Source organism: Ochotona curzoniae, unplaced genomic scaffold (genome assembly GCF_017591425.1).
Source record: "Ochotona curzoniae isolate NIBS_2020 unplaced genomic scaffold, NIBS_Ocur_1.0 contig_1014, whole genome shotgun sequence".
Taxonomy (NCBI): Eukaryota; Metazoa; Chordata; class Mammalia; order Lagomorpha; family Ochotonidae; genus Ochotona; species Ochotona curzoniae.
In genome coordinates, this window is record NW_024464920.1 from 52866659 (window position 1) to 52879326 (window position 12668).

The window sequence follows — 12668 nt, forward strand, 5'->3', positions numbered from 1 at the left end:
GGGCCTTTGTGTGGCCGAGGAGGGGCCGGAGCGCGCGGGAGCCGCCAGCCCCGCCCCCGACGGGGGAGGGCGCGGACCGGGGGAGGGGCGGCCGGGGGCGGGGCCGCCTTGCTGGGCGCACCCCAAAGCCCCGGGGCCTAGCTGGGCGCGGTCCCGGCCCAGGTTCCCCGCTGCTAGAGTGGAGAGGACCAGCGACCAGCAAGTGTCCCTCAGCCTGGGGTACCACTTCTGGGGCGGCCGCCCGGGCTGGGGACCGGGACAGCGCCGTGGCCAGGCCGGACTCAAGTCCCTGGACGCACCTGCGGATTCTCAGACTGGCAGGCACCTGCACCCACCCCACCCTGGGCTCTAGCTGGCCACAATGGGCAATTTCTGGGGCCAAGGGTTGTTGGACCTGATCCTCTCCAATTGGCCCCTAACGTCTCAGGGCAGGAGGGCCCCAGGGCTACCCAGCTCCCCAACAGCTTGGCAGAGGATTGTCTGGGAGAGGGGGTTGGGGGCTGGCTGCACCCCCTGGGAGACTAAATGAAGTTCCTAGCTGCCGGCTTTGCCTTGGTGCTGTCCTGGCTATCACCGACCACTGCAGTGTGAACCATCAGATGGAAAATCGGGCACTTTCCTTTCAAATTAATGGACGAGTAAGACTCACCAACCACTTCTGTCCCCCAGCCCTCCCTCCTTCTCTCCCAGTGCAGCACACCTGGACCCCTCTGGGGACACTGCCGGAGGCCCACCACGGGATCACAGGTCTTCCAGTGGGTGGGGGGAAGGAGTTGACAGTTACACCCTCCCCCTTTGGCCCTAATGAGATGATGGGTTGTGCTGTGCCCCTCCCCCCTTGGTGACTGTGTTCAGTTCCTCCTGTCCCCACCCTGGGGACCTGCCCCAGTCCTCCAGGACTCCCAGAGCCAAATGAAGGCTCAGTGAAGTCTGCTAGGCGCCACTTGCCCAGTTACTACCCAGACCTTCTCCCCTGGCCCTCAACCAGTCTACACCATGGCCACCCTGCCCCCACTGCAGGGGATCCCAAAGTCACAGCGCCTGACTGGGACTGCCAAGTTCTCATCAAAAAGGAAGTTAAAAGACAAGCCTGTGTCACAAAAGTGCATTTTAATACCAAGAGCTGTGGGGAGGTCATCATCCCAGACTCAGAATAGAAGGCAGGAAGCGTGAGGCGGAAGGCATCCTTCCACTTCATGGTGCTGGCCTCCCGGGCGGCCAGTGCACACAGCAGCCCCAGCTTCTGCTTCCCCAAGCCCCGGCCTGGCAGGCTCCTCGGGGGCAGCTCAGGGTGGGGACAGAGGTTCTGACCTGGTCTTGGGGCAGCTTGGTGTCAGGATGGAGCTGCCAGGCATCTAGTCCTGCCCTCGCGCACCTTTACCCCCGGCTGATCTGGAGGCATGGAGTTAGCTCCACTTCTGCCTGCCTCAGCCATGGCATGCCATCCCAGCAGTGTTGCTGCCCATGCGGCCTTGACCAGAGCTGCCCAGGAGGAAGAGGGTCCTGGGATCCAGGACTGACAGAGGTCACCCCACAGCCCCAACTCTGACCTCAGTGCCCTCAGAGAGCCCAGGGAGGGGAGGTCCACCCTGGAGGGTGAGGTCAAGGACAGGAGGGCCCTGCGCTGGCTTCCCAAAGTCCTACATCTGCTTGTGGGGAGGGCTGGGACTCAGGGGCAGCTCATGAAGCACGCCCTGACAGAGGCAGGGTCCCTCCTCTGCCACAGCCCCATCCTGCGGTGTGCATTCCACTTAGCCACACAGGAAGACACTGGCCACCCACGCCTCCTGAGACCTCCCCCTCCGTAGGGCCTGTCTGGGGCAGCTCCTCCACTCTCAGGGCAGGCCTGCTGCTGGTCTAACTGTGGACACATCCGTGTCCCACTGTCCAGGTGAGGGGAGACGGAATGAAGTTCCCAGCTGCCGGCTTTGGTTCGGTGCTGCCCTGGCTATCACTGACCACTGCAAAGTGAACATCAGGCACTCTGCCTTTCAAATTAATGAACAAGTAAGAATGTGTCCATCCCTTGGCAGTCAGGTGGAAATAACCGGGGGCCACACCGTGGTGTCACACGCTAATCTGCATGCAGAGTCAGCATCTCACATGGTGACTGTTCAAGTCCCAGATACCCCACTTCCAATCCAGCTTTCCACTCATGGCTGAGCAGGCAGCAGAAGTGCCATCCACATGGGAGCCGAAGTCTGACTCAGCCCCGGCCATCTAGGGAATGAACCTTTATCCTTGTCACTTTGACTTTCCAAAACTAACTAAATAAAAAGGATGGGGATGGTCTGGGCTGGACAGGTCAGCAGGACACAGTGTATGGCGGTGCTGCAGTGGGCCCAGTTTGGAAGCCGAGTGCTAAGCACTCCACCTCACTGCAGGTGCCAGCTGGGGAGCACTCAGAATGTCTCAGGCTACAGTGGTACCAGCCTTGGCTTCAGACCCAGCCTTGAGCCCATCTGCTCTGCCAGGACCTCACCTCCTTGTCCAGGTGCCGCAGTCAATGGGCAGTGGGAGGCTCTGAGGGGCCGGGGCACTCTCAGCTGCATGTGGGTGCTGTGAGTGGAGCTGGACTACAGCTCTGGGTCCACGCCGGTGCTTACCCCCCACCAGCCTGGGCAATGTAGTCAGTGAGTGGTGACAATCCCGCCCTCCAGGGTCCAGCACTCAGGGAGGTACAGGGCAGCACCCTGGAGGTGGCAATTCTGAGAAGGAGCTGGGCGGCCCCCCCAGCGAGATTTGGGGCTCCAGCTGGGCCCAGGGTTCCTTGGGCTACATGGGGACAGGGCGAGCATCCAGAGAGGGCAGTGCGGGCAGCAGGCAGCATGTTGCACATGGCCAAGCAGCCTCTGCCCCTCCCAAGTGGGTGATGTGGGCAAGCTCCCTGTTACTCCAGACAAGAAGTGGGTGGGCTGTGTGAGGGACGGGCGCAGCCCACCCAGCCAGCCTGTCCAGCGGGCTGGGCAGCCTGCTGGGGCTGACGAGCACATCAAGCACAAGGCCTGGGGTTCTGGCAGATGGGCAGCAGGAAGGGATGGGCAGTGGGCCTGCCCAGACCAGTAGGGTCCCGGCCGCCCCTCCGCCCCCTTCCCCACCGCAGCCTGTGGGGAGCAGGTGGGGCCCAGCAAGAGCAAGCTCTGCCAGCAGAGTCCCCCAGGCAGGGACCAGGCTGTGCTTCTGAAGGCCAGCTTTACTGCCAGGCGGCTGTGATGCAGGGAGGGGCCTGAGGATCCGGGCTGGTCCTAGGGTGGGCACAGGACAGCCTGCAGGTCCTTGGGCAGGGAGCCAATGGCCATCGTGACGTACAGCTGAACCCGCTGCAGCGTTGCCTCCTTTACAGGGAGCTGGTGGCCCTGGGCCCGCACCTGTAGGGGCAGCAGAGGTCAGGTGGGCGTCCCCAGCGGGAGGCAGGGCAGAGCAGGGCCAGGCCTCACCAGCTTCTCCCGAAGTTTCAGGACCAGATCGACGACCTCCACTTCGGACTTGTCCTTCATCCAGGTCTCGAGGTCCTGCCAGGGACACAGGGTTCTTCCATCGCTCATCTGTGCCCCCACCAGCTCAGGCTCCCCAACCCACACCATCCTCACCGCCTCACACAGAGCCTCCAGGTGCAGGGCCTCCAGCTTGTGGGCCATCTCTCGGTGCCGCTGCCGGTACCAGCCGTCAAAGTGGGGGGACTTGAAAAACCTCCTGCAGGTGGCAGCAGCCAGGCTGTGGACCTGCCCCCAGGTGCCCACAGCCACGCCCACAGCCACACCCACTCACCTGTAGAGGCCCAGCCAGTCACCCTTCAGGATGCAGGTGAGCTGGGGCCCGGCGTGCTCCAGGCTGTGCAGAAAGTCGTCCTGGCAAAAGGGGCGGATCTGGGGGGGTGTCTGAAAAAGGACTGGGTAAATGAGCCATTGGGCCGGGCAACCCTCCCTGTGGTCTCCCCTGCTCTGCCTGGTGAGGGGCTCCTGGCAGGGGCAGGGATGGTGGCTCCTGCCTGCCCACACCTCTTCCCACCTCTGCAGAATCCCAGACCTGCCCACCTCCCGCATTCGGCCAGCAACCACTCTCCCCAGGCCCCTGGGACCTGACCTTCCAGGGTGCGATGCTCTTCTGCAGTGGCATGAGGCTGGCCATGTAGTGCTCCTGTAAGGGGACACAGTGAGCCGGGGTCACAGCACCTGCCCAGCCCTCACCCCCGCCTGGGCCTCACCAGGGGGAAAATGAAGCTCTGAGTGAGCTCCAGGAGGTGTCGCCTCAGCAGGGCGCTCTGCGCATCCGATGGCCGTTTCTTCTGCACACCCTGGGAGGGAGACAGGGCTCAGCACCCCGGGGAGGGACCCAGCCCTCAGCACCCGGGAAGAGGCCCTGTGTGGGCCCCTGCCCTTACCTTTAGCAGCCTTTTCAGCAGGGCCTTGTCACGATGCAGGTAGGCTGTGTAGGCCGTGTAGAGGCCTACAGGACAACAACGGTGCGTCCAGTACTCCATCTCCACTCACAGCGCACCTGGCATGCTGTGCTGCACACCTTGACCCACCCCAACCCCTGACCAAGGAGAACCCCAAGATGCCCCCCAGCCCTCTGAGGACCAAGAGGAAGGCTCAAGAGGCCTGGCTACTCTCACAGGGGCCTGTCAAATTCCAGACAGGCCCCCAGTGGACACACCCCAACCCAGGGAACAGGGCAGGCTCTTGTGGATCGACCCCAGCCCAGGGAACTGGACAGACCCCTGTGGATAGGATCCTGTGAACGGCCCCCGCCTAGGGGACCAGACAGGCACCCCTCATGGATGGATTGAAGCTCAGGGGACTGGACAGGCCTCTGTGGACAGAACCAAGCCCAGGGCACAGGGCAGGACCCCCCCTATGGACGGCCCCCGCCCAGGGCACAGGGCAGGCCCCCCTCGTGGACGGACCCCAGCCCAGGGGACTGAATAGGCCCCCTGCAGATGGCCCCCACCCAGGGCACAGGGCAGGTCCCCTCGTGGATGGACCCCAGCCCAGGGTTCAGACCTGGCTTAGTGTCGAGGTTCTTTAGCCTCGAGGGTTTCTTGAGCTTGACCTGCTTCGGAAGGTCTCCTGCAAGAGGTGCCCAGGTGCTCAGCAGCTGCCTCAGTGCCCACTCTGGGCACACCCACTGGTTCAGACACCTCCCCTTCCACGGGCAGCAGCTGACCTGGGGACGCTCACCTGACATCCTGGGCTCCCCGACACGGAGGACATGGGGCCAGTGCTGGAGCGTTTTGATAAAGAAAGGGTTTGTGACTCCCAGGACCACGTTGGGTCTAGAGACAGAGAGAGAGCAAGAGGGAGAGGCAAAACTGGGCCCCGGGAGTGGAGCAGAGTGGTCAGGGTGTGGGAACTGGGGCAGTGCTTACGGAGCCTGTGTGCGGGTGGAGAATTCCTTGAACTCGCTGTCATGGACAGTGAAGTAGGGGCGGAAGTCACAGCAGAACCTGAGTGGCTGCAGGCAGCTGAGGGAGCCAGACGCAGAAGGTGAGCAGCTGTGGCCTGAACAGACTCGTGGCCCCAGCTGGCCCAGGCGTGGCACCCACCTGGTCAGGGCCAGCACCAGCTCTGAGGATATGTCGGGTGAAGGCGCCAGCACCAGCAGGGGCTCCCCAAGCAGCATCAGCTCCCACAGCATCTGCACATGAGCCAGCACAGGCCGGAAGCACCTGGTGCCAGGTGGAAGCAGCTGGGTGCGCGGCCTGCAGGTAGCCCCAGTCCTGGGACTCTCTTCTCCCAGCCCAGAGGCCTCTCCGGTGCACAGGCTGAGGTATACAGTGGCAGTCATATCTGCACACCTGAGTGTGTCCACGTGGCAGGCCACCATGGCCACTCATGTCGGCCCAGCCTCGAGACCAGCATAGGGCAGAACAGTTTCAAAGCCCAGAAGGGCCGTTTCAGGCACTGGAGGATTCCTGCCGGCTCCTCCCTGCCCACTTCCCTCCAGGTGCAGACACCTGGGCACAATTCCCCCCAAGAGTCACTGTGAGGAGCTGCTGTGCACACGCTCTGGTGGGCTCACCTGAACAGGTCTAGCTCATGGACGCTGGCAAGGACCACCGGGGCTGGCAGTAGGTTCTGGGAGAGGAGGACAAGTCGAGGTTGAGGGCACAAAGAGAGACCACAGTCTCTGCCCTATACCCCACAGGGGAGAGGGGAAGTCCACAGGCCTGCATGGAAACAGAGCCACCCCACAGGGCAAGCCAAGGACCCCGGCCAGGTGCCGTTCAGCCTAGTCGAACACTCAGTCAATGTACTCTCAGCCTCAGCCCCCACCTCGTGGTCACACTGCCTCACAGCGCTGGACTCAGGCTTGTCCACCCTGGATGGGATGTGCACCTGTTGGGGCAGGAAGCAGCTGACATCTCCACACACCATCTGCATACACGCAGGCACATACAAACACACACAGGTGTGTATCCACAGGCACAAGGTACATACACGGGCACACACACAGAGGCACACACATACAGGCACACGTACACACACAGCTATAGGCACACACAGGCACACATGTGCAGGCTGGCCAGCCCTCACCTGGAGGACAACCCCCATGACAGGGAGGTTCAGGGTCTGCCCAGGCACTGGAGCTGGCCACTGGTCAATCTCGTTACATACTGTGGACACAGGTGGCCCACGTCAGGAGCTGCTTGGTGGCCTGCCAAGGCCCGCCCACACCATCCATTCCTGCCAGCCACCTACCTGCTTCCAGGCAGGGAGCCAGCTTATCAAAGTACTCGGGGGCCAGGAGGCTGAGCAAAGCCTGGAAGAGCCGGACAAAGGGCAGGCGGGACACCAGCACCAAAGACTGGGGCGGGGGGGAGGCGATGGGCAAGGAAGGCGAGGTCACCCCAGCTGCCTCAAGCCTGCCAAGACCCCCAGAGCCAGCTCTGAGAAGGCCCACCTGCCTGCCTCATAGGGGACACCCAGGTCCCATGTGACAGTGCCTGGATGGAGCCCGGGATCCAGTGGCTGCACACCTGGCAGGCAGCAAAGATGGCCCCTGTCACCCACACGGGACACCTGGCTTTGGCCCAACCCTGCCTTGACGGCTGGGGGCATTTGAGGCGTGAACCCTCTTTGCCTCTCCCATAAGAACATTCCAGAGGGACTGAGGCTCCCTCATAGGCGTGGGGCAGTCCCTCGGGCTCTGGCAGCTCACCTTCTGGAAGTAACCCCTCTTCACGGAGTTGTCTTTCACCTGCCTGAAGTACACATAGCCGAAGTAGTGAGCTGGGTCCCTCTAAGAGCAGCAGAGAGTCAGCCCTGTGGGGCAGCCGAGCCTCCCAGAGGGGCAGCCGAGCCTCCCAGAGGGACAGGGTGGCCCAGGACCTGAGGTGGGCAGTGCCACCCACAAGGAACACCACTGCTGACATGAGGGGCAAAGGGAAGACCCTAGGCCCTGGTGAAGCCACCCAGGGGAGGCTGGCACCTGGGCTGACAGAACCAGCAGGATTGGAGGCAGGCCCCAGGAGACTCAGGCACCACAGGGCCAGCCTCCACTGAGCCTAGTAGGCCCCAGGGCGGGGAGGGGGGATGGCCAGGAGGCTCACTTGCAGTGCCACGGGCGCCCTGCTGTTGTACAGCCGGTCATCGTTGTGCCAGGGGCTCCTGTGCCCTCCACACTGGCGCATCCGGAAGGTGAACTGAGTGTCCCCCAGGCAACCTGAGAAGAAGCCTGTCCCATGTCAGGGCCCTGAACACAGCCAGAGGGTCCCTGGCCCCCAACCGGCTCTCCCACCCAGCACAGCTGCTCTAGGTCTGCACCCAAGGAAGCAGCTTGGGCTTCTCTGCAGAGATGGACTTGGCCTCCTGCACGAGTGCCACGCTGACCCCCACACTCCAAGGGTACAAGGAGCAGGGAGCCTGGCTCCCAGGGGCCACTGTGCTGGTGAAGGAGGGTACATTCCACTGGCCCAGGACACCTCTGCCCACATGACTCTGGGAACCCACCCACATGCTGCAACCTGTAGTGAGGGTGCCCAGTGACCACATCCTTTGCTCACGTGACTCTGAGAAGCCACCCACAAGCTGCAGCCTGGAGTGAGGGTGCCCACAGGTGGGGGGACCCTGGCCAGGGTGGCCACTGGCCACGTCCTCTGCCCACAGGCAGCAAGCCCCCATCCCTGTGGCAGCAAGCAGCCCTCACCTGAGTGGGAGTCGGGGAAGGACAGGTAGCAGACGCTGCTTTTCTGAAACACACAACCCCCTGTCAGGGCCAACTCGTTCCATCTCTGCTCCTCCCTGGGCAGGGCGCTGCCACCTACCTCCTTGTCTGTTAATTGAAAGTCGCTTGGGTACACGAGCTGTGGAGGACAGAGCACCAGATAACATTGAGCCCAACTCCACCCTTCCCACGTCTCCCAGCCTCTCCCTGGCCCTCAGCCCAGGGCTGCTCTAAGGCCTCCCAGGCTCCTCAGGGCCAGCATAAGGGACCCCCTCTACACCCCCAGTCCGCCTTGCTGCCCTCTGCCAGGCTGCAACTGGCTCTCCTGGCTTCCCGCCACATCAGAAGGGGAGGGTTTCAGAGCCCACCTCTGGTCATCTCCTCTTTGGCCTGGAGTGGCTGCAGGACCCTGCCTGGATGCTTTCTCACCTGCCCCACTAACTCTCTCTCTACAGGGGCCCTAGCCATGCCACCTCTATGGATCTTCACTCGCATGTCACCTGACCAAGCGGCCTGTCAGGCCCTAGCCCCTTCCCCTGTCCACACAGCTTCACCCCTCCTGGCCCACCTGTAGGCCCAGCCAGTGACCAGATGGACTGGGCCCCCACCTTCAGGGACTCTGTGAGAGAACCTCGGAATGGTCTAGAACAGGCCACACAGGCACTGCTGGAAGCTCTGGGGCTCCAACCACCCCGTATGCTACAGGGACCTCCCCGTAGGATGCTGACAAGGCTGGAGCCCAGAGCCCCAGCTACACAGCACCCTGAGGTACAGGAAGCAGCTATACTCAGAGCCAGCCCAGACACAGGGACCGGGCTGTAGGGAGGGCATGGATGGGGAGGACCAGGCCTCTGGGAGCATGCAGATCTGGCAGAGCTCAGCATACTGCCAGCCAGGACCACAGCACCAGCTCCAGTCCCAATTGCTCTGCGTGCAGCCCAGCTCCCTGCTAAGGCACCTGGGGAGACCGCAGAAGGCACCCCAGGACCCAGGGCCCTGCACTCACATGGTAGGTTCTCCGTTCCCACACCTGAAGGACCTGTCACTCAGCCTTCCAAATAAATCAATCCTTACATATACAGGAGGGTGGGAGCCAGGAGGGGCGGTGGGAAACCAGGAGCACTTGAAGGTGGGGCTGGATCCACAAGGGCTTCAGAGAGCCATGGAGGCTGAGCGTCACACTTCCCCCGTGTAATGGTCTCAGCCACCTATGAGCAGTTTGTCAGGTAATGCTCCCCATCACTGCTTGGGGCGGGGGAGGCGGGGTTGCACTGGCCTCTTCCCTCAAGCCCTATCAAAGCCCTTTCCACGGTTTGGGGCATCACTGACCACTTTCACCTTCCCCTCTCCCTCGCTCTCTTGCTCCCTGTGGACAGAGAACAAAAGGTAGCAATTTCTCACCCTTAAGATAAAAAGTATCTCTCTCCCTCACCCATTTTCTGCTTCTACTTCTCACCCTCTGAATGAAATGTAGCACTTTAAGCTCTGTTGCTGTCTGTGCTTAAAAGGCCAGGGCCACAGCCTAGACCACAACACTGCAAGTTTCCTCCCTTCTCCTGGGGCTTCAGCGGGCAACGCGACAGAGTGGCCATGGCTCCAGCGGGGACGGGGGGCGGGGGGTGTGGGACAGCGCCGGGCGCCCCAGACGCATGTTCCGATGGAGAAAATGCTGCGCTTCTCCGGTTCTCAGACCTTGGAAAGCTGCTCGCCGGCAGAGCCACGCGTCCCTGGCTTTCCTGAGACTCAGCTGGGGCTCCATTCCAGCCAGCGGCGGGGACCCTGCGCTCGCTGCCCGCCAGCCCCGCCTGGCACGCGGCCCCTCCCCGTCTGGCCCGTCCACACCTGCGGCAGGAGGAGCTGCAGGTGGCGGCAAGACCACAGGGAAGGCCCAGGCCAGGGGACGCCGGGTGGACACACCGCAGGGCCTAGGTCTGGGCCACCGGAGGAGTGTCCAGCGGCCAGACTCTGTGGGGGCAGTCGGGGGCGCAAGGGCAGCTGCCAGCCCCGCCCAGGGCTGGGAAGTGGACAGACGGAGGGGCGCGGCAGGTGCAAGGCGCGGGGCCCGGCCTCCTCCACCCGACCTCAGCCAGGACCTTGTCCCCGAGGGGGTTGGCGGGAGGGCCGCGGCCGCTCACCTCCAGCGCCTGGCCCAGCTCCAGGTCGAAGGTGACCACGCACACGCACTCCAGCCAGGCGGAGAAGCGCGCCCAGGGCGCAGCCGGGGCCCGCGCCGAGCGGCCCGAAGACGTCGGCGAGGCCGCGCCCAGGCCGCCGCGAGCCCGGCGAGCTCCGGCGCCCGACGGCGCATCCATGGCGGCGGCTCCCGGTGCGTTGCCGGGGGAACCGGAGCGGCGGCCGCAGCAGCTCGGCGCCGCGGAGCAGTGGAGCGAACGCCTCGGGGCAGAGCAGCCCGGCACGGCCGCGTGCGCCCCCTGCCGCCGGAAGGGCGCCGGCCCCGAGTGCCGCCGAGCGCACCAGCGAGAGGAACGGCGCGGGCCAGAGTGGACTTCCGGTCGGGCGGGAGAGGGTGCGTGTCAGCGCGTGTGTAGCCGGCGTGCGGGCTTTGTTTGGAATGGGCGCGCTCTTCGAGCAGAGGCCGACGAGTGGAGCTGGGTCCCTTGGCCCCGGGGGTCAGCAAGTGATGACCCAGGAGGTGGTTAGGGCAGCTATAGGGTTGCAATGAGTGTACATGGTGCTCTCCCCAAAGCTACGAAAGACAAAAGTGCCCATCCCAGAGCTCAGAGGACTAATGTACACCCTGTGGCACCAGCGTCCCATGTGGGCACAGGTTCATGTCCTGGCAGCTCCACTTCCCATCCAGCTCCCTGCTTGTGTCCTGGGAAAGCAGTCAAGGACGACCCAAAGCCTTGGGACCCTGCACCCACATGGGAGACCAGGAGAAAGCTCCTGGTTACTAGGCAAGGCCTCAACCCCCTACTGAGCCATGTGTGAGCCATATGTGGGTATGGACAAACCGTGGCTGGGCTGAAACATCCAACGGCAAGGACCAGTTTGGGTTGAAGGCCAGTCAGGAAAAGCCACTGCTCCTGCTAAGACAGGAGATGGACTGAGTAGGGCTGGCTCATGGACCCAGTGGTAAGCGTGAAACCTGGCATTGGGAGAGATTCTGATGGAGGAGCCTGGGCAACTCCTCTGGCAGGACACAGACCCTGCAGGTAAGCACAAGAAACATGATAGGAAACAGCCCAGAACAGGCCATGGAAAGTTACCCACTGGCATACAATTGGCAGGGGTCAGGGGAAGACCAGGCTGAATCTGTCCACGTCATCCACTGGCAAATCCAAGCACCAGAACAGTGTGGGTCGAGCCAGGTTCGGTCTCAACAAAGACAAGTGTTCAATATGGAATGCCAAGGTGAGGTTGTCTGTACCAGAAGGGACCGCAGTGCCCAACCAGCAAGCATAAGAACCAGGAAGGGAGGGGGCAGAGCTGGCAGGGGAATAAGGGGTGGTTCCTTTGCTGGACAGCTACTCCCACTGGTGAGCGTGGCCTGGGATGTGGGCAGACCAGACTAGGCAGGGCTACAACACCTGTACGCCTCATGTGGACTAGATCAGGGAAAAGCCAGGCTGGGCTGATTATTCCTACTGGTGCAAACAAAATTAGAGTGGGTGAGGGTTGTTTGGGCTTAGCCAGAGCATCAGCTGGCAGAAGCAGGCACTGGGGGTTAGTTCTGTCAAGTCAAACCACAGAACTACCTGGAGAGTGCATAATCTGGGAGTGGGAGAGGCCTGGGAGGAAAATAGTGGGGTCCTCTCTCTTGGGTTACCACTTCTACAGGAGGGCATAAAACTAGGACAGTGACTGGGGTGGAATGGGGTGTGGGACAGACTGGACTACTGCTACTACTGGCAAACCAGGGTAGGGGGTGGGCCTGGTGGGGGTTACTGTGGGTTGCTCTGACTAGGCTGCAGCTCCCACTGGTTTATGCAAGGGCCGAGTATGTGCTGGGCAGAACCAGGCTGGACTGCAACACCTATTGGTTCCAGTGGAAGTTGGGAGTGAAAACAGAATCAACCCAGCAATCGCAACCACCAGCTGATTGGGGCGATGGACTGTGCCGGGCCCTGTACTTGCTAGCACATACAAGAATCTAGTTTGAGAACACCTCAGACAAAGTTTCTTTGGAGATCTCCCCAATCGAAATGCTGAACTCAGAACCCTAACCAAGAAAAGAGAGAAGACAGAACAGGTCAACCAACCATCTCACCTATATCTTGGCAGCAAAATATGGGGCAAACAGAGACTCTATGATGGACTATGTCAATCAGTGGATTCTTCAAAGACCTCATAGTGCTTGGAGTGGCAAGATTGGCAGCAATTCATAACTGTTGAAATATCAAAACCACTTGAGCAAGAACCTCAGAGCATACCCTGCATCCGAGATCTGGGGAGGGTGGCAAATTGGGTGGGCCTTCTCCCTTAATATCCCCCTTTAAGATTTTTATTTTTTATTATTATTTTTTTTATTGGAAAGGCGG

At 61.9% G+C, this 12668-nt stretch overlaps 1 protein-coding gene across 1 annotated transcript; it reads right to left on the reverse strand.

Annotated features, from left to right (window-relative positions):
- Nucleotides 1-2169: 2169 nt before the first annotated feature.
- DENND6B (DENN domain containing 6B) lies at nucleotides 2170-10478 on the reverse strand. The gene is made up of 20 exons (XM_040987720.1): nucleotides 10302-10478; nucleotides 8267-8305; nucleotides 8149-8191; nucleotides 7553-7665; nucleotides 7162-7242; nucleotides 6702-6807; nucleotides 6537-6616; nucleotides 6276-6338; nucleotides 6022-6077; nucleotides 5546-5668; nucleotides 5369-5464; nucleotides 5181-5275; nucleotides 5004-5069; nucleotides 4382-4446; nucleotides 4205-4294; nucleotides 4084-4137; nucleotides 3769-3878; nucleotides 3591-3693; nucleotides 3438-3512; nucleotides 2170-3368 (listed from the first exon to the last, which is right to left on the reverse strand). Exons 1-20 carry the CDS (start codon nucleotides 10476-10478, stop codon nucleotides 3246-3248), a joined length of 1758 nt encoding a protein of 585 aa, XP_040843654.1. The 3' UTR covers nucleotides 2170-3245.
- Nucleotides 10479-12668: the final 2190 nt, after the last annotated feature.

Excerpts from the sequence above, each read along its gene's own strand:
- DENND6B (XM_040987720.1), bottom strand. The coding sequence starts at position 10,478 with ATGGATGCGCCGTCGGGCGCCGGAGCTCGCCGGGCTCGCGGCGGCCTG. Across the intron at positions 8,306-10,301 it reads AGCTGGGCCAGGCGCTGGAG|CTCGTGTACCCAAGCGACTT; the intron begins GTGAGCGGCCGC and ends TGTCCTCCACAG. Across the intron at positions 7,666-8,148 it reads CTTCCCCGACTCCCACTCAG|GTTGCCTGGGGGACACTCAG; the intron begins GTGAGGGCTGCT and ends GCTTCTTCTCAG.